Below are 22,160 nucleotides of genomic sequence, written 5' to 3'. Positions count from 1 at the left end.
GGGATGTAGATGGAATGGAGGAAGAATTACTATAAAATATCACAGTAGCACAATAGATTGGAGATTGCATGTTGGATAGGACAAAGTAGGAAAATGTTTTTCTTTCTATTGAACCAAGTTAAATTGGTGCAGGAGTGTTGAAGTTATCAAGTTCTACAAACGTTAATGTCAAGAAAGGGTGTTTCCAGAGCAGCTGGTTTACAAGTGCAAGAAATAAAATGTGCTGTATTGATAAAGATGGTCAAATCTTCATTATTCACAGCACACTACTTGCAAACGTAGGGTTGGGACAACTGAAAACACCTAGGCTTTGTACACACCATACATATGGGAGCTGTAGTTTGTAATTGTAGCTTTCTTAGGGGTAAACTGCAGTTCCCAATGTTTTCTTTTGGGGGGGGGGGACCATGTACAGTGGTACCTTGGGTTGCGGACTTAATTCGTTCCGGAAGTCCATTTTAAGCCGAAGCATTCTTAACCCGAGGCGGGCATTCCCGTGGCCTTGAAAGTGGATTGCGTTCATATCCCGGGACAAAGTTTGCAACCTGGGACACCTACTTCCGGGTTTGTGGAATTCGTAACCCGAAGTGTTCGTAAGCAGGACTTTTTGTAACCCGAGGTACCACCGTACTTTAAATGTATGGTGTGTAACACAGCTTTAGACTGCTAAAAACTGGATATCTAATAAACATTCCACCTTTGGAAAGATAATAATGTAATAATAATAATAAATTATTATTTATACCCCGCCCATCTGGCTGGGTTTCCCCAGCCACTCTGGGCAGCTTCCAACCAAATATTAAAAACAGTACAGCACCAGACATTAAAACCTTCCCTAAACAGGGCCACCTTCAGGTGTCTTCTAAATGTAAAATAGTTGTTTATTGCCTTGACATCTGCTGGGAGGGCGTTCCACAGGGCGGGTGCCACTACCGAGAAGGCCCTCTGTCTGGTTCCCTGTAACCTCACTTCTCACAATGAGGGAACCGCCAGAAGGCCCTCGGTGCTGGACCTCAGTGTCCGGGCTGAATGGTGGGGGTGGAGACTCTCCTTCAGGTATACAGGACTGAGGCCGTTTAGGGCTTTAAAGGTCAGTACCAACACTTTGAATTGTGCTCGGAAACGTACTGGGAGCCAGTGTAGATCTCTCAGAACCGGTGTTATGTGGTCCCGGTGGCCACTCCCAGTCACTAGTCTAGCTGCCGCATTCTGGATTAATTGCAGTTTCCGGGTCACCTTCAAAGGTAGCCCCACGTAGAGCGCATTGCAGTAGTCCAAGCGGGACTTCCTAGCAGTTGTAGTGATCTATAATGCACTATGTTTACAATTAACAACGTCATTTTCATTTCCCTTGATTCTTTAGTCTGTCAAACCATTCAGATGTCTTAGACTAGGGGTGGTAACTGTGGTCCTTCAGTTATTGTTGCACTACAAGTCCCATCAGCCACATCCACCATGGTCAATCACAGGAGCCAGCTTCTAGGGGCTGAGGTCCCAAAAATTGTTTTGAGAGGATTGGCCTTCCCCAAAAGTTGATGGGCATTGCCATTCAAATGGTGTGTGTGTGCTGCATCTTGTGAGGAATTATTGAATATTTTATTCAGGTTGGCACCCCTGTGGATGATGATCAGGCATAATAGGAACCATAGTTCCATTCGTCCTAGACTATGAGTCCTTAGGGAACCAAACTATTAACATTTAGAAAAACAGACCAGCCCAAATCAAATCAATGTGAATCTCTGCAAAACGTTCAGTATTCTCATGCTTATAGTGACAATTATTCTGCAGTCTTCTGATCATTTTGAAATGCATACCCTCTGTGTATGCACTACAATAATTAAGTTAATTATGAACAGAAAACTGAGTGATTGTGGCTTTAATAAGAGCACCCCCTGAACCAGCAGCTTCTTTGTTTAAAGCTCGTAGTCTAAGCCATTACATTGCATCATTTCATAAGAACAACTTGAGTGGAGATGACATGCTCTTTATTGCATGGACATCACAAACAGCACATTGCTTCAGAGCCTGTTATATGTCACTCCATCTCTAAGTGCACAGCAAAAGTTCAAGGACAAAGCGATTGGTTATTGAATGCAATGAGTCTCCTTTTTATGAAGGTATGTCTTATATTCTCAGAAGCAACCATTCTGGAAGTTCAGAGAATGAGAGTAATTCTTTACTTTCTTTTATTTGACTGTTTGCATCAGTTGTTTGAAATAAGAATGATGTGTTTGAAATAAGAACATCTGTTGTTCAATATCTTTTATTTCATTTTTTTTTTTAAAGAATTTGCAGGTTGCATTAGGAATGCTTAAGGAATACGATTTCTGTGAATTCTGATTTGAAGTAACTGATCCACCTAATGAATGGGTTGGAACATAATTTTTTTTCTTTGGATCATGCATTTCTCCAAATTTTGAAATTCTGTACTTGCTCAAACAACATTTCTGTGGGTTTTGTTTTTTAATATAAAAATGCAAATTAATGTGGAAATTGGATAGAACAGACTTTTGAATGAAACAGATATAGAGCAAAAACAGACTGTTCCATCCATCCCAGTGTTAAATGTTATGGACTACAGTCGTACCTTGGAAATCAAACACAATCTATTCCGGAAGTCCGTTTGACTTCCAAAATGTTCAAAAACCAAAGCACAGCTTCTGATTGGCTGCAGGAAGCTCCTGCAGCCAATCGGAAGCCCCGTCGGACGTTCTGTTTGTCATGGCTAAAAATTGGCCGCTGTTTCTTAAATGCTAAAAGAACTCTTAAGTCAACATGAGTCAGCGGCCTATAAGGACTCATGCAACCTTTCACCTAATTGTACCTGTATATATAGAGTGGTCAATGTTAGGGTTGGTTGGTTGGTTAGAGCAGTGTTTCTCAACCAGTGTGCCTCCAGATGTTTTGGGACTACAACTCCCATCATTCCTGACCACTGGTCTTGCTAGCTAGGGATGATGGGAGTTGTAGTCCCAAAACATCTGGAGGCACACTGGTTGGGAAACACTGGGTTAGAGGGTAGAAAGCTGGTTGCGTTTGATGTGTAAAGCTGTTGGTCGTGGTTGGAGAAGTTTTTGTTTTTGTAATAAAAGCACCATTCTGCAAAGTACTCTTTTTCAAGGACTCTTTGTGCCCACTAGGGTCCGAGGACCAGGCAAAGGAGGTCAGAACCCTCTTATTTTTTCAAAACACTATTTCCAAAAATAGTTTGCAAACTTGAACAGTCACTTCTGGGTTTGCGACGTTCGGGAGCCAAAAACGTTCGAGAACGAAGCTGTTCGATTTTCAAGGTACGACTGTACTTTATCCAAGCCTACCGTAAAATTAAGCTAATTACTATCAACGGAGGGTTGATATCAGGCAGTGTACTCGGTTACTATCAATGTTTTCTCATTTCAAAAATCCAATAAACTGATCTGCTGATCTCTGGAGACCTTCATTTCTCCAAATTAGGCGGCTTTCTCCTGACTTTTAGGGAGCATTAATGTAATATTCATACATTCTTAGATGACCAGCCTTTGAGTGATGTATGCTAGGAAGGTCAAATTTGGCTATTTATTTCTGTAATCCACTGTCCATGGAAATTGCTGTTCCAGATTTCAAAACCATAGGTCCAAAGGGCATTGGCTTCAAGAAGGTAGCTCCAAAGGGCATTTGAACAGCTGGAATCGGATGAGACAACTTGCTAATGACCTATTTGTGGCCTCTGTCTCATAGTTTAAATACTTGGGATTTTTTCAGATTTCTCAATGGAAGCATTAACAGTCAAAACTCAGATGTACATGTCTACTCAGATGTAAGTGTCATGGAGTTTAGGGTAAACTTGCAGGTGTAGGATTGCAGCCCAAATGCTTGTTGTTTCAAGGCAGCTGCTGTTCTTTTTGTAGACTGGGCAGAAAAGATCGTGCATGTATATATTCTAACGTGTGTGAGCGCTTCCAATCAAAATGATATCGGAGCTCATCCCACATTAAGGAATTGTGCCATAACCAAGCAGCTCCAAAAAATAGGCAGAGTTTTGGATCTGCAGAGGTTTCCATGTTCTCACCTGTGAGATGGGCAAAACTGGGAATCTCTATGCATCAGGAATATTGGCTTTAATAAAAGAGAGCCCAAGCCTTTGTTGGGACTATGCGTTGGGACTTAGCTCTTAGATGACAATTTTGAATTTGGGTACTCTTAGCAATGATGATAATGCAGACTATTTTAGGCAGAATTGCATACAAACCTGTATGCAATTAACACTGGTGAATTTTCACGAGGACTTAAAAAAAAACCCAACTAACTACCGTATTTTTCCGTGTATAAGACTAGATTTTTATCCCTAAAAAATAATGTCAGAAATTAGGGGGCATCTTATACATGGATACATCGCTCCCCATTTTCTTAAATCTGAGTCCCCCAAAATAGGCAGAAAAATACGGTAACTCAAACTGATGTGGAAATAAGAAGAACTGAACTTTTGATTTGACAAATGAGAAACTGCAATGGAAAACTTCATGTATCCCTAATTATGGGCGTGTCTTCTGCCTAATAGCAGCCTAATAATGGCAATTCAATGTTCACTTTAACTTAATTATTCCACTCCTTGCTTAAAAATCCACATAAGCTTTTATTTTGAATGACTGCCTCTATTCCTCTAGGAGCTGTTGTCTATAAAAATACACAAAATGTTGACAGTGAAGATGGCCAGGGTGTATTTTAACCACTTGTATCTGATATTCAGCACCTAGCAATTAATACTAATATCTCTTTGCTTAAGGTAAATGTAGTGCTCACTGTTATTTTTTATATTTAGGGGTAAATATCTGTTCCACAGAGTAGATGAAACTGCTCGTGTTCACGGGCTGTCCCTGGGGATAGAATCAATCATTGTACTAGAAAAGGGTGACATTTAAAGAAAGAAACTTGGAGGGAAATGTCATGCTTAAAAAATTAGATTTAAATGCACTAGCTCCTGATTGATTTTTATTGCACTCGGATGGTTACAGTGATTGATTATGAGGCTTACAGATGTTTAGTACCTTTTTCACTTCTCTAATAATCAGAATAATCTAATTTTCAATGTCATTTAATGTACAGTACTGAAGGTTATAATAGATCAAGTTTATAGCAATATAGCAAGAATTATGTAATGAATGAAAAGTACATGGAAACCAGGCAGAATTCAGTCTCTATGTGTTGTTTGGCAGGGTCTAGAAATTGTGATGTACACGTGGTTCATGTGTTGTCCGAGTCCTTTAAAGCATTTTGGTTTCCTCCAAAACTACTGCCTCCTTTTGTGTGAGAGGATGCTAAAAATTAGCAAGGACAAATCTACTAGAGAAATGTCTTTAAGTGTGGACACATTGAGGGCTTTGCCTCTCTAAACTATATCTGCACCTAGAGAAAACCAACAGTGTACCAGTTTCCAGTACCTTAATTTTGATTTGTAGAATAACTCAATCCATAACTGAAAAATGTGTCTGTTCACTAGTGGAACAGATTTCAAGGGCCGCAGGAGGCTTGGTGGGAGGGGAAAGAGGAAAAAAAGGAAGCTCTCTTCACATTTTCGGAAGCTGGTTCAGATAGTGCTGGATACTACACAATATATTTTATTTTATTATATTGTAATTTTTTTTTTGCTATGTGCTTTACTTTAATACGTGTCTGCATGTGCTGAATATTTATACACTAACATCTCATTTCAAACACCATTGAAATTGAAATTGAAATTGTGATGTAGGAAGCCTCTGATATATCTGAATGTATCAAGCCCCTAGATATATTCAGTGTATATTAAATTCTACATGTATCAGTGTGAAAATTCATTTAGGATGTTTGTGTTTTAAAACTGTGTTTTAAAACTGTGCATATTAACCTTACCTTTGGAATACTGATGATTTCTGTGGGTGCCTTGTGTATGTATCAGTTAGTGTCATCTGGTTTTCCTTCATACAATACCCTTTTAATAATAACAATAATAATAATAATAATAATAATAATAATAATAATAATAATAATAAACAACCCAATAGTTATTTTCAGGCATCTTACACCCTTCATTAAATCTGTGGTACTATTTGATGTCCCCTGAAGACTGGGCTCCCTGACAGAAGGATAGGTTCTGGGGTTGCCACACACCCCTTTCCATTCCCATGCCACCTTTTTGGCGCAAAGAGTGAAAGCATAAACTTGTTTCTTAAGAAGAACCCGGGAGAAGGAAGGATGTTCCTTCCTTCCTTCTGCCTGCTCTCACATTCTATAAACCCCTGCTTGGAAGTTTCCTTTCCAGTAGTGAGGGTAGTCTGTAAATCATAAATGAAATGCACAGCTATTACCAGATTCTGGCACTAAGCCCAAGCTGATCATCTTAATCTTTTCCCCCCCTTAAGGCAAATTCAGCATATCTTAAGAGGAAGTGATGAAAAAGCACAACATAGGGGGGAAACACCAAGGTGGCAGACTTCAGGAAGTTAACAACAACAACTTATTACTTATACCCCACCCATCTGGCTGGGCCTACCCAGCCACTCTGGGCAGCTCCCAACAGAATATTAAAAACACAATAAAAATCAAACAATAAAAACTTCCCTAAACAGGGCTGCCTTCAGATGTCTTCTGAAAGTCAGAGAGTTGCTTATTTCCTTGACATCTGATGGGAGGGTGTTCCACAGGGTGGGTGCCACTACCAAGAAGGCCTTCTGCCTGGTTCCCTGTAACCTCACTTCTCGCAGTGAGGGAACCGCCAGAAGGCCCTCGGCGCTGGACCTCAGTGTCCGGGCTGAACGATGGGAGTGGTACAACTGTCTAAGGTGTCCATTCGAGAGCTTAATGTTTGAAAGGTATCTCAGGTCCCATCCCACGTCAGAATCAGCTGGTGCCACTGACAGTTGACAATGGTGAACCACCTGGCATTTTAATTGTCCACAATCTTGCATCAAACCAAGGCTTTGTAGGAAATCAAAGCAGTGAACAACTCACAGATCCAGCCTCCTAGCACGGATGATGCAGGGCTGACATAAGTGGCACAGCCTGCCAGGGCCCTGGGATGGTGCTGTGTGCTGACATCAGCCCTGTGCTCATTGGTAGCAACTAAAGCAGCAAGGCTGGCTCATGTAGTGAAGTCAATGTAAACCTCATCAGTGTCTGGATAGAAGACCACTGTGAGCCTTGGGTAATCTGCTCTGTCCTTTCTGAAAGACAAAGGGACTATGCACAGTGGAACCTCGGTTTTCAAGCGTTTCGGAAGCCAACACCGGATACCCGGAAGTAATTGCTTCCGTTTTCAAACGTGCCTCATACGTCGAACGGCTTCCGATGTGTGTTTCTCCATTTTTCCAATGGATTTTGCCGGCCGCCCATTGATCCTCGGTTTTCGGAACGGATTACGTTCGAAAACCAAGGTTCCACTGTAGTATGATCCTTGGCTTGGACCAAGGATACTTAAAGAGCCATCTCCCATATGAGCCTGGCTGCTCAATAAGGCCTGTGGCTTATTCTTCACATCCCCACCAGTGGTGAAGGTGCAACCACTGTAGTTGGGATGCAAGAGTGGTCCTTCTCTCTGGCAATGCCTAAGTGGTGGAATTCCCTGCCAGGTGAGGTCTTTTCAGCCACCTCTTTTGGAATTTTGCTGCTGCCTGGTTGAGATATTTTTCTTCCAGCAGGCATTTGACCTGCGAAGCAAAGGAACTTTGCTCAACTAAGCCCTTGTTTTATGGCTATATTATATGCTAATCTAATACTGTGAATTTTTTATTATTATTGATACATAAGTTGCTTGGGTATGGAGCTGTAGGGATGTACATGTGGTCGAACAATGTGCTGTGGATGCTGGCTGGTGACAAAAAGTTTGGCTTATTTCTTTATTCACTAATCATTTAATAGTAAGTTTTCTTAGCCACTTGTTGCTGAGTGTTAATTTTAGGGATATGTGAGCGAATTGAGGACATTGACTAATGCCGTTTCTCTAAATTAAGAAAACTAATACGCTTTTTTAAAAAACTGTTCAGCTGCTTGGCTTTTTCAATATGTGGTAAACCACCCTGAGAATGGCTATCACAATGGATGAGTGGGGTAAAAGTACACTCAGTGAATGAATGATGCCTATTATGAATGCAAAACCAAGTATGTGATGGCCCTGCTGTTGTATTTTTAAATAGATTTAGGCAGTGCCGGCCGTTAGGCAGTGCCGACCAACCCGTGAAGCAAGGTGTGGCAACTGCCTTGGGTGTCAGGATCTACAGGGGCAGCAAAGGTCCAGCCTCCAAGCAACTCATCATCCACTGCTCTTGCGGCAGTGGCAGTAACAGCTGCAACACAGTCCTTGGAGACCAGATTTGTTGCCACCCCTGCAGCCTTACCCCCATGCCGCCTCTACAGAAGTCTCTTGGTGAATAGGAGGCTTTGCTGGTCTCCTTCCAGGGAGAAAATGGTGTGGACTGTTGTCTTGTACCCTAGGGTCTACACCCATCTGGTAGGATTCAGAGCAAGCTCCTTTCCCCCTGCCTTTGGTTCCCACTTCAACCATTGGGTAAAGTTGGCTCTGCATGTAGGTATAGATATGTTATAAAACGTAAACGTGTGAGTGCAGCTATATACACCCGGTGTGCAAATATGTGCCAGTGTTTCCCCTTTAATAGCCTGGCTCTCCAAAGCATTCTGCCTCCCATTCAACACACTCAGTGGAACGATGAAATACTGCAGCACTTGAGTCCTAAGTATTTAATGGCTATAACGAATTCTTATATCAACATTACTCCAGGCATGTTAAATACAATAGTTAGATTCATAGTTGGTGTGACTTCATTAAAGCCCATGATCTTGCACTTGGGATTTGTGCAGAGATAACTAGCTTTGGGAAGATATAACTTACATAAAATACAATATACAGCATAATCACATATTCTGTATTTGCACAGCACGGCAGTTACAGTCACTCTGGGAACACTAGCTTGGAATTTACTGATTTTTGTATGTTTATTTAATTCCCTGGCCTGTAGAAGAGTCTTGCCATTGACTTTTACGTTGAATTAGCGATATCACTGAGTATGTGTATTGCTTTGTTCGTCCATAAGTTCTTTACACCCTTCAAATTTGCACCTCACCATTTTCAGTAAATTGTGTAAGTGCTAAATTATCGCTTCATCTGACTTTGACTTTCTTAACAGTGCAGATTTTATGCATTTCTACTCAAATGTATGCCCCACTTAGATCAGCAGGGCTTACTCCCAAGTAAGCCAATGCAATTATGGGCTGCATCAATAGGAGTATAGCATCTAGATCAAGGGAAGTAATAGTACCACTGTATTCTGCTCTGGTCAGACCTCACCTGGAGTACTGTGTCCAGTTCGGGGCATCACAGTTCAAGAAGGATACTGACAAGCTGGAACGTGTCCAGAAGAGGGCAACGAAAATGGTCAAAGCCCTGGAAACGATGCCTTATGAGGAATGGCTTAGGGAGCTGGGTATGTTTAGCCTGGAGAAGAGAAGGTTAAGGGGTGATATGATAGCCATGTTCAAATATATGAAAGGATGTCATATAGAGGAGGGAGAAAGATTGTTTTCTGCTGCTCCAGAGAAGCGGGCACGGAGCAATGGATTCAAACTTCAAGAAAGAAGATTCCACCTAAACATTAGGAAGAACTTCCTGACAGTAAGAGCTGTTCGGCAGTGGAATTTGCTACCAAGGAGTGTGGTGGAGTCTCCTTCTTTGGAGGTCTTTAAGCAGAGGCTTGACAGGCATATGTCAAGAATGCTTTGATGGTGTTTCCTGCTTGGCAGGGGGTTGGACTGGATGGCCCTTGTGGTCTCTTCCAACTCTATGATTCTATGATTCTAAGTGTTTACAGAATAGCAGCTTTAAGTGTGCCTGACATTAAAGGGTGGGGCTTTTTTGATAGCACAATTACATTAAAAGGCATGACTTTCTCTGATGAAAATAAGGGCATCTATCATCATCATCATCATCATCATCATCATCATCATCATTCTATTTCTAGCCCACCCATCTGACTGGGTTATCTCAGCCACTCTGGGCAGCTTCCAACATACATAAAAACATAATAAAGCATTTTACGTTAAAAACGTTCCCTATACAGGGCTGCCCTCAGATGGCTCAGGGGTCAGATAACTCCATACCCGCCAACGTTTCTCTGATGAAAATAGGGACATCCTAAGGAAAAGCGGGACATTCTGGGATCACATGAGAAACTGGGATGGCTTCTGCAAAGCTGGGACTTTCCCTGGAAAATAGGGACACCTGGAGGGATGTGTTAGCTGTCAGTGTAATATTTCACTTCTCTTTCCATCAACTCAGGTTCCCTGTACTGCTTCAGAACACAAATCTAACTCACGCCACCCGAAAACGAAGTTTCCCCCCTATGACTTGAGACACACAGGACATATGTTTGACCCCCAACAACAGCAGCAGTGGCCTATGGGATTGCCACCTTTGTTCTAACGCGGCTCCTGTGCCTTTCCAGAGTGCATGATGGACAACAGCTACCGTAGCTACGGTAGCTGCTGGTGGTCAAGCATAGCAAACGCAGCGCTGTGCCAAGGCAGTAGAATTGCCCTGCTTCCTTGTTATGTCAACTCCTCTCCCACTGCAAGGAGCAGCAGGCCTCTTGCCATAGAGCTCCATTTGCATATATTTCTGTGTGCTGATTGACACATTTGCTAAACATAAGGCCTCAGCAGCTACTTAGCTCAATAGCTTGGAACAGCTTGTAGAACACAAACACCTTATTTAGGGCAATCTTGCGAGCTGCTGCCAAGAACTCCCAGAGACCAGATGATTCAGATGGGAATTGCTTTGTGTTTCTAGGTTTCTTTTCTGCTATTGGGTGATGAGCTTGCAGGGTGGATAAAAATCAATGATTTTTTTTAAAAAAATAAAAAAAATCGGATTTTTTTGATTTAAATCGGATTTTTTTAAATAAAATGCTTTTTGAGGAAAATATATTACCATCCAAAGGTTATTCCATCATGAAATAAAGATTAGTTTTTTAATTATGTAGAATAAGGTTGTATATGTTTAATTTTTGGGGTAAATAAATTCCATTAATCCATTCACAATGTCATGCTCTTCCAGAGGTTTTTGTAAGATTATTGGGCAGTTTCTCTGCCTACAAGATATTATCACAGATGCTTGGTTTACTTTTGCAGTTCTCAAAACTGAATTTGACTCAACAGAGATCACATGCCTCTTCTTCACAGCAAAAATGTTATAACATGAACAGAGTTGAGAAAAAGACCTTAATCCTATTGTTCTATAAACCTATGAATACAGAATCAACCCCTTCAGTGCTAAGTTTCAAGAAGTTCAGTGAATAGCATAGAAACAATATTTTTCTGATTGTTTAGAGTGGACAGTATTTAAGTTTTTCATGTGTAGGCTGGGCTGACAGTCTAAGTTTCTTAAAATATATATATTTTGTTTTTGTTTAGCCAAATTAGTTAACAAACATGGGTGTTTGTTTAAGCAAATAACATATGCTGTAATGTTATTGTTTCAGTTGAATAAATCTATTTAAATTATTATTAAGGTAATGCTTATTTTTCTCCTTCCTAAGTACAACAGTAAAGTTGTCCAAATATGAATAACCCATTAAACTGGGGATAAAAAACTAATATGAAAAGTTGTTATTCTAAAAATCTTCATCTACTTGCATATTAAAGTTATACCAGCAAGAATTAGTCTTTATGTAGAAAACTATGATTTAAATCAAGCCTTACTGACTAGTGATTTAAATCATGATTTAAATCGTGATTTAAATCAGATTGATTTAAATCAAATCCACCCTGTGAGCTTGGCTGCAGTTCTGGCTTCATTTTGCCATACGGTTCACGTCCCTCCGAGGAAGGTATTTTCAGATGGTGTGGGCTGGATTCTCTCTGCGGGTGAACTGGTTACCTATTCCTAGAGGGAGAAAAGGGGACAAGTGGATTTGAGCCTGTCTCCATACTACACAGTCCATAAAATGAGCTCCAAAGGATTCACAGAAAACAATTTTGAGGGCAGCAGGAGAATAGCCATTAACAAAATGGGGTAGCCAAATAACCAATGATATCTACACAGTCCTGGTCCAACTCTTCCCTAGGCCAACGTTTTCATCACCCTTGGTTCTTAATTTTCCATTTACACTCTTCTCATTGACTATACAAGCAAACCATGTTTGTAGTTTAGCCTTGTTGTCACTGGTTAAGATGGCATAGGTAACTTATTGCAAGGCAGTCATGATTTGACCCAGTGCTCTTTCAATGACATCACATTTTGGGCTTCTTGGGGATTGTGGGTAGCTGACTCCATATACTGATTCCATTGGGGCCTGCATTGTATTAACAGTAGGCTTAATCCTCCATCAGAGTCTAGATGTAGTGCTATTCCCTTTAGAGCTCACCTGGTTAATTCAGTTTATCTCCCAGAGTGCCTCAGCCCAGACATATACAGTATTACCCTAACCACAATTTCAATCCACTCCATACTTGGAATGTTGCCTTTGTCCCTGTGGTACTACTGAGTTTGGTATCTCGGTGTTAATCTAATGATAATTGGCCACCAAGCAGCATGATCCTATATAAAAATGGAAATTGCAGCAAAACATATCAAAATGCCGTTTCCAAGAGGTAAAAGACTTGGAGGTAAAAACACCTTTGCTTATAGCACAAAGTGATTCCATGGGCAGTGCCAATGATGAATATTATAATATCATGTGTCATTGCATGAAGTTTGCCTATAAATAACTGAAGAGAGATCCTTGCACTGTATTAGGAACAGCCTTACCGTACAATGTCAATCTGGGTTAATTTACTATGAAGGATATTATTTATTATTATTATTATTATTATTATTATTATTATTATTATTATTATTGGGGGTTGTGGGGTAGGATGCTTCAGCTCAATGGTAGAACTCATACCTTGTGTGCAAACGATCCCAGATCAAGTCCTCAACATCTCTAGGTAGGCCTGGGTAAAGACTCCTGAAATCCTGTTGAGCCATGGATGGTTTGCATAGACTGAGAGTGGCTTACCTGTGGTTCTCTAGACCTTAGAATCATACAATGTTACGGTTGGAAGGAACCCCAAGGGTCATCTAGTCCAACCCCCTACAATGCAGGAATCTTACCTAAAGCATCCATGGCAGATGGCCATCCAACCTCTGCTTAAAAACCTCCAAGGAAGGAGAGTCCACAACCTTCCGAGCGAGACCGTTCCACCGTCGAACAGCTCTTACTGTCGGAAAGCTTTTCTTGGTGTTTAGTCGGAATCTCCTTTCTTGTAACTTGAAGCCATTGGTCCGAGTCCTACCCTCCAGAGCAGGAGAAAACAAGCTTGTTCCCTCTTCCACGTGACAGCCCTTGAGACATTTGAAGATGGCTGTCATATCTCCTCTTTTCCAGGCTAAACATACCTCCTTCAAACATTCCTCATGAGGCCTTTTGAGACTCCAGTTCCCATCAGCCCTCACCATTGGCCATGCTGCCTGGGGGCTGATGGGAGTTGCAGTCCAACAACACCTGGATGGGCGCAGGTTAGCCACCCTGGTTTAGGTGATCTTTTGCTAGAAGGACCAGTGATCTTACTTCCTATATCCCTGTTGTATTTTATTGCTCCTTAGTGGTGTTTTGGTGCTCTCGGTATGTTTTGCTTCTTTAACGTTTGGTGCTGTAACCAAGAGCTGTTGGACTTTGGTTAGTGTGCCATACTTGAACTGCTTCCCTTCTTGCCCCCCTCCCAGCTGTCAGAAATGACAGGAACAAAAAGAAGAAGGAGCCTTTAAAGCAGGAGTTTATGGAGAATTACGAAATGACGGCAGAGTTGGATGATCTCACAGAGAAAATCCGAAAATCTCACCAGGAAACCTTCCCTTCTCTCTGCCAGCTGGGCAAATACACTACGGTAAGAGATATGTGCACTGAAGACTGGAGGGGTCTGGTGGGCTGTTAGAATCACAGACGTTAATTGATGTGGAAGGGACCAGGAAGTATTTAATTCAACCCCATGCTGTGAAACAGAAGCCTTTTTCATACCAAAAGCCTTTCTTTCTTTCTTTGTTGGTATGATCCAGGCTGTGTAGTGCTATGCGTGAGAGCAGGAGGGAGCCACATACCAGGTGATGGGGCAAAAAAGATCCATTTAATAAAACAAAAATTTAAAGATTTTGAAATGATCAATGATAGCATAGTGGGAATCACAGAAACAGAGGCCTATCGAGAGTAGAAGAACCACACTCTGGAGGAGCTGCAAGGTACTTAGAGGACATGCAAGAGGAAAGTGATGAGTGAGTTGTAAATCTCTGCCATGTAGGGGGGAAAGTCTGCTCATTCCTGCTAGGACAAACAAGAGAAATGAACACATTTTCCCTGATGGGGATTGCTTTGTATTCCAAGACCAGTCTTCATATTATATTGGATAATATTGTAGTACCATACCATATTGATAATTAATTTTTGTTTTAACCCAGATTCTGCACACCACATAGATTTTAATATGAATTTGCCATATAGAAATAATAATAATAATAATAATAATAATAATAATAATAATAAATTGGACAGCTCCCTCATTTTAAATTTCTTAGGTATTTTCATGAGGAAAGATGGTATGTTTTATAAACTCCAGCTTTATTTGGCATAGAAATCTGCACAGAATGTTTTGCAGCCCGTTGAACAAAAAATAGTGTGTTGTTGCTTTTGATAAGGTAGTCACCTCCCAAATTTGTGAGCCGTCCGTTTAATCCAGCCCATCTGCTTTGCGCTTGCAAACTGTCATTTTGTTCTCCAAAGCGGTCAGGAACAAATGAGGGTTTCCTGAGACCCCCCGATAGGCTGACTAGAGGAGGTCTGCATTCATTTCAGGGGCTCAGGCCTCTCCCAACCAAACCAAACCAGAAATTGTGTTCAATAGGTTAAACAGAATTGAGGAGCAAAAAAAAGTGTGGGTCTCCATAAATATCTTATTCTATATTCTTCACAAAATAAATAAAAAAATCCTTCCAGCAGCACCTTAGAGACCAACTAAGTTTGTCATTGGTATGAGCTTTCGTGTGCATGCACACTTCTTCAGATACCGACTATATTCTTAGTTGGAGATGCAGCAGATTGCTGCCAAAAAAAAAAAAACCTGAAAAAAAATCACCAAAGGGGATCAATTTAGATGAAAAATAAAAATAAAGAAAATTTAAAAATGGCCATGTGTTTGGATTTTACAGCATGGCTGGGCTTTTCTGCTGATAAAAATGTCACTAGGGGGCCTTATAGTATTATTCCACCATATGTCCTTCGTTGCAGCACTATGGGAAATGTGGTCCTTAAGCTGCATGCCTGAACACTCTTGGAAAAAACAACAACACTCGGAAATCATGCTGTTGTAAAACATTCAGCAAAACTCCACCAGTTTGATACTTCTCAGAACCCATGGAGAGTGAATCCTGGAATTTCCGCTTCTAACCTTCTTTTATATTAATTCCATATTTTATCAGCCTGCATATCAATGCTGACTCAGTTTTATATTTCCATATCGAGGGGAACGACTACAAGCGTGCTTGTTTTTTTCCAAGTGGTGCTTTTTAGCAGCTCTGATTACCGAATAGAATGTTGTTGCAGCGCTTTCTGGTTACAGCATTCGTAAGGTGAGGCACAGCCATTTTTGGTCCCTCTTGACATAGCAAAGCAGTGCAATAAAACAGCAAGTGAACTTGGCGCTTTATTGACTAACCTCTTCTCATCAGCTTGCATAATCGCCAAATCAGATTTGCATTTTGTTAAGGCTGCCGGGCATCCGCTCAAAAGCATCTCTGTCAAACTTGCCTGGCTCAGGGATGGTGGGCGGAGGAGCATGATAAACCGAGCTCATAAGATCCCGGTCAAGATTTTGTTCACACTAGCTGATTTCATGCAACGTCTTCTTTCCAGATGGATACCCTATTGTAAAATGATTTCCTGCTCTAGGCTCTGCTCTGCGCTGCCATTTCCCCCCCTGTGGAAGTGGATAAACTGCCTATTAAATTTAATTACAACCTGAATGGCTGCACATCTTGATATTATTCCCCACCCCCCCACCTACAGTATTTCACTGAGGTCCTTGAGGATGGTCTGAAATAAATCTTAAGGATGCAGACTCACTGGTAGGAGAAGGAAAAGTTTCCATGAGCAAAGCGGTGACTGTTAACCCCTTTATGGCGCAGAATGTCCTAGGGCAAGTCTCAGCATCAAAATTCATCTCTGCACAACATGCGTGGGAAACGTTCCTGTTGGATTGTGCCTCCTAAAGGAAATGTTTTGTGGGGACATTTCCTTCTGCCCAAGCAAAAGCATTTCCTTCACATGTCACAAGAGTGCCTTGTTTCTGTCAGCAAATGAGTGCAGGCTCAGCTGCTGGGAAGATGGTTGTGTGATCCTCTTCCTGTTTGTCAAACTGCTCCAGGACCTGGAATTTACCTATACCGTTCATCAGAACTTTTGAGTTTCTCTGCCTCGTTTTCAAGTTATCCCATTCATCAAGTTGGTACCAGTCTTTGTCCTTCAGGCCTTTGCATTCTCCTGTGCTAGTTCTTGTCTGAGAATGCCCAGATTCTAAACCCGTTTTAAATAGGCCTCAGACGTGGATCCAGCAGCAGCAGCAGCAAGTCTCGTGACATTCCTGGCCTTTCAGTAGCCCTCTTCACGCCTTCAAAAGAAGGCACAAAGGCTTTAAATGGGGAGAACATTTCAACCCCTGTTCCAGTGTTCCCATGTTTCCTGGGTGTGTCTGCTCCACCCCTGACTTTCCCGGAAGGTTTGAAGGAAACTTGTCAGCACACTCGTACACGTTTTTTGGCTGGAGAAGCACAAATTTCGGAGTAGTGTGAATTTTGAAGGAAGATAGGGCTTCCGTTGCATATTGTTTCACAAACTGCAGATTAGACAGAATCTAAGCTGAACTGAACCTCTCCCCAATCCCTTCTTCTTGCAACCAGGAACCCTCAGCTGCTGGGCTCTCTTGCAGACATTCCTCTTTGTCCCACTTTTGTAGCAGCACTGTGCACGTGAAAGGTTCATTTCCTGTTCTAAACCAATGTCATTTTCTTTATGTCCACAGTGCTTAGGACAGGCCATTAATTAATTGATTGATTGATTGATTGATTGATAAAGCACAAGAAGGGTTTCTTCCAATAGCAGGGGCACACTTAGGATATGTTTAATTCTACATTTCACAGGTGCAGGCAGCTTGCAGAGTCCAGGTGCATTACAAATCTGTTCTTTCTTTGAGGCTGGAAGAGCCTGAATCATTTTGGGATGCTCTAAAGCTAAACCGGGTGAAATCCGCTACATGGAATAGTGTTGCACGCATTAAGTAAACATCACAACTTTCATTTTCTTGATAGGCAAACGTTTCACAACTGTTGAACTTTGTGCGCTGAGATAAAGAGATCACTCTCCAATACCACATGTGTTAGTTTTTTTAATCCAGGGTTTTGTAATCGTGTATAAGATGGCTCATTAGTTTTTTCATAACAGATGGCTCATCTGTTCATAACACTGATTTTTGACAGAGCGCTAAAACTCTTCCAGTGTATAGACAAGATAAACTATTTTGAACTAATTTGCTAAACCAATAGCATGTGAAAAGATCTCACATTGACTGCATTTTGCATGTCATAGCAAGCCATGGTTTACCATGAATGCATAGTTTCCTCCTGATTTGCCCCTCCCTGCTAGTGAGCAAGACCAATAAGCTGTGGCTGAGTGTTATGTCCAAGCTAATAGTTGTGGTTTGTTTTGCTCCAAACAAAGCACAATCTGTCTATGTTCTTGGTTTACCAGTCGTGGTTTGTTGGATACCCAGTTTGAACCTAACACTGACCCAGATTTTCTTGCTTCTGCTCGCTAGCACAGGGGCATGAAGCTGGTGTGCTCTGCGTATTCACAGCAGACTATTAACTGACTTTTCATGGCACACGAGCACAGCCATGGTGCTGAAATTATGTGCCACCAGACATAGTCCTTTTCCTAGATATGGAAACCAGTGTTCCAGTTCCACTTATTTAAATCCCAGCTTATAAACATTGCATAATTAAAGGGAAAGAAAAATGGCAATGGTATTTGGAAAGGCTGAAAATTATTTTGCCTTCTGGACAGATGGCAGCTTTCATTTTTTGAATGATTACACCAAGAGCATTCCTAGCTGCAAATTTCACTGCAATTCAGATTGCTAATAAAAATTGCTTGCAGCAGGATCTCCCCACTCTTCATTATTTATATGGATTCAGCTACGCTGCACAGAAATTGGCTGATCTTATGATTCCTTCTGTTCTTTCTAGAACTCTAGCGCTGACCATCGAGTTCGGCTGGACCTTGGGCTCTGGGACAAATTCAGCGAACTTGCAACCAAGTGTATTATTAAGATAGTGGAATTTGCAAAACGGCTGCCTGGTTTTACAAGTTTGACAATTGCAGACCAGATCACACTACTTAAAGCTGCATGCTTGGACATCTTGGTACGTATCTTCTCGTTTTGGATGAGTCACTTGCATTTTGCTGTCATTTACTGGTGGCTGAAACAACAGCAACACCCAGGCAATGGCCCAACCCACTGCTAAGCAACTGTTTCAGCTGTGATTTAGTTCAAAGGGACTTATATTGTGTATCCTTTGCAGGCTCCACTGAAATGACTTGAGGAGCAACAATGTTTCCTTCTGAATTCTCTAACCCTTCACTTGACTGCAACCCAACCACTGTATAGTGAGAAACTTGAATGACTGAAACCAGGTTTTCTATGTTGCTGAAAGCAAACATGGACACAAACAGTGGCCTTTATCTATGTGGTTTCTACTAAACTAGGCTTGCAATATGTTTGTGGAGAGTTTAAGTGTTTGGGCAATAGATAGTTTAACCCTCAAAGCTGGATGAGTCTCAGGAAGATTTTCGATTTTCAGGCGATGATCCTCACCTCTTCTAAGAACTAAACTATGCCAATATCTTCAAATTTGCTGTTTTTTGTGCTGTATGCAGGTCACAGAACTTTTCTTACCAGAATTTGCATTAAGCTGTTGCAAAATTGTGATGTCTTTTCTTGAAGTGTAAGAGCACACACACAGCCTTGATATTAAATCTGGCTTTGTTATCCTCAAAGAAGTGCTATGAGGAAGACATCAGAAGAGTGGCAGACTACAAATGTCAATTTCTTCAAGATAACATCATGTAAAGAGGGGGGGGAATAGTTTGCTTTTCTAACTAGTCTATTTATTTATTTATTTAGGTATGCATATAACCACCCATTAATCCATTTTTTTAAAAGTAAACTTAGTGGAACGATCCATATAAAACCAACACAAGTAGGATAAAATCATTCTAAAACTGTACTAAAATCCAGTTTAAAATAATGTGTGCTGAGTACTAAAATGCACTGAAACATACTTGTAAAAGACCTGGGAGGTTAAAAAGATATTCGCTTGGCACTAAACCTCTATGTGCAGAGCGTTCCACAAGGAATGTACCACAACGGAAAACACTCTTTTCGTACTGGCTACCTGCCTCACCTCTTTAGACAGGGAAAGCTGATGACGGGCCTCTGATGAATATTTTAAGGTCTGGGTAGGTCTTGAGGAAGAGGTTGGTAACCTGCGCCAAAGCCATTTAGGACTAGCACATTGAATTGGGCCTGGAGATAGACGGGAAGCTAGCACAGATGACAAAGTCCCCATTAATGGTCTTGCTGTCCTTTTTGGGGGCCACCTGGTGCTTACAAAGCATTTCCAAGGGCAGCCCCCATGTGTAACTCCTCAGTAATCTATCCAGGAGCTTACCTGCAGAACTGTGGCAAGGTTATCTCTGCCCAGATAGGGTTGTAGATGCTTTATGAGCTGAACCTCAAGTGGCAACTCTGGATTTTGGACCACCCCCCCCCCCCCGACTACATGCATTTTCCTTTAGGGGCAGTCCAGCTCCACAAAAGTCTGGGCTTGCAATATATGGGTGTCAGATCATCAGCTGTTTCCTCTCCGCCCTTTGTTGGGTGGCCCAGTCCTCTGCTGTGCATATTGTGTTTGGCTCAGCCTACAGTTTGTTCAGGAAAGTTTCCCATCCAAGGAATTGGGCTCCCATAATTCCTTGTGACTTCACACAAGATCCCGGGGAGGAGAATATTACCTGCTCTGACCATTTTTCTTCTCGTTGCTTTGTCACAAGCTGTTGCAAACAGTCCTTACCGTAGGACACTGATGTATATGGGTGAAGAGAGCACAGTGGAAAAGGAGAGGGAAAGTATCGTAGGAGCTGGCCTTGCAGTTCCCAAGATCCCCGTCTCAGAGTCCCTTCTTCTTCTTCTTCTTCTTCTTCTTCTTCTTCTTCTTCTTCTTCTTCTTCTTCTTCTTCTTCTTCTTCTTCTTCTTCTTCTTCTTCTTCTTCTTCTTTCCGGCGTCTATTTATACTGGCCTGCTGCCGTCGCCTCCTTCTTGTGTGTGGTCTCACCACAAGACAGAGCCATTTATTACGAACTGCATGCCTGCCTTGGTGAGCGCTGTTATGATAAGGCATAGTTAACTTCTTCTTTACCCCCCCCCCCCAGGAAAGTGTACTGTTAATTTATAAAATATGACACGGTTCCCAAGCATATTCCTTTGCAGTGATATGAGAAGGGAGCTGAACGGAGGTTGAGAGTGCAATTTAAAACAAAAACAAAAAAACAACGGTTAATATATTGTTGTTGCTGTTGTTTTGTTTTAAAGTTGAGCGAGAGTTTACATAGCTTAAACTTCCCTCTCCAGCCCTTCACTCTTAAGATGCCTGCCATCTATTTTCAGCCTGTCAGTTCCAGGAATGCTTGTCAGCTGCCAGACACAATCGCTTGTAATTTTGGTTGCTTAAGAACACCCTCCTTATCCTCGTAAATATTTGCTTAGCTTGGTGGATTGCGCCCTGGCAGCCAGTTGTGGTGCAGTTGGGTCATTATAAACTCGGGACTTGCAAAGATTGAGTTCCCCAAACATTTCCAGTTTTTCCTTCCCTTTCATTTAGTTCTGGGTTGTAGATAGTAGTAGTAGTAGTACCGTAGTACTGGTGGTAGTAGTAGTAATAATAATAATTGTACCCCACCCATCTGACTGGGTTTCCCTCTGGGCAGCTTCCAACACATATAAAAACTTAATAAAACATCAACATTAAAACCTTCCCAATACAGGGCTGCCTTCGGATGTCTTCTAAAACTCAGATAGTTGTTTATTTCCTTGACATCTGATGGCAGGGTGTCACTGCCGAGAAGGCCCTCTGCCTGGTTCCCTGTAACCTCACTTCTTGCAGCGAGGGAACCGCCAGAAGGCCTTCGGAGCTGGACCTCAGTGTCCGGGCTGAATGATGGGGGTGGAGACGCTCCTTCAGGTATACAGGGCCAAAGCTGTTTAGGGCTTTAAAGGTCAGCACCAACACTTTCTTGTGCTCAGAAACGTACTGGAAGCAATGTAGGTCTTTCAGGACCGGTGTTATATGGTCTCGGCGGCCGCTCCCAGTCACCAGTCCGGCCGCTCCCAGTCACCAGTCTAGCTGCCACATTCTGGATTAGTTGTAGTTTCCAGGTCCCCTTCAAAGGTAGCCCCATGCAGAGTGAGCAGTGCATTGGGCAAATACATTGAAAAGGCCAGTAATGAGCATGTCACTGGATTTGTGTATTCCCTAACATTTCTATCCTGCCTTTCTCCTGTCATGGAACCCAAGGCAGCATACATGTGTTTCCCATGTGGTCTCTCATCCAGCCCATAACCAGACCCTTATCTGCTTAGCCCCAGCAAGGCGGAGACCTCATGTGCAGGCAGACCATACCCTGGGATCTTGTGTGTGCTTTTCTTCAGCTGTTGCCTGTCGTGTGTTTTTTTTAATTGTGAGTCTTAACACGAATCTCATGTTATGAGAACTTTCAGTATAGAAACTAGATTGAAGCTGCATTTGTGTAAGCCACCTTTCCCTTGCTTGCTGTGGCACCTTGAAAGGAAACGCAGCTGCTTGCGCCCCAAATCAGCCCTGATGGAGAACCATTTGCAGAACAGAGAACGTAGCTGTAAACTGCGGCCTGCTAATCATCGCATTGAGTTTGTGTCCGTGTGTGTGTGTGTGTGTGTGTGTTAACACGAGAAACACAGTGGGAAGTTTCTAAACTGTATCTTGCCCTCATTGGCGAATATAGTGGGGTGGGGTTCTCTG

At 41.9% G+C, this 22,160-nt stretch overlaps 1 protein-coding gene across 2 annotated transcripts in view; it reads left to right on the top strand.

Annotated features, from left to right (window-relative positions):
• The window catches only part of RARB (retinoic acid receptor beta), a 107,414-nt gene that overhangs the window by 74,974 nt on the left and 10,280 nt on the right, over positions 1–22,160 (top strand). For both annotated transcript variants that reach the window (XM_035128838.3, XM_088653757.1), the window contains exons 4-5: positions 13,727–13,887; positions 18,290–18,466. In XM_035128838.3, the coding sequence (XP_034984729.2) occupies positions 13,727–13,887; positions 18,290–18,466 (338 nt within the window). The remainder of the gene's footprint in view (positions 1–13,726; positions 13,888–18,289; positions 18,467–22,160) is intronic.

Source organism: Zootoca vivipara, chromosome 11 (genome assembly GCF_965207765.1).
Source record: "Zootoca vivipara chromosome 11, rZooViv2.hap1.1, whole genome shotgun sequence".
NCBI lineage: Eukaryota > Metazoa > Chordata > Lepidosauria > Squamata > Lacertidae > Zootoca > Zootoca vivipara.
Note: the sequence above shows the minus strand (reverse complement) of the source record. Positions and strands in the feature narration are given on the sequence as shown.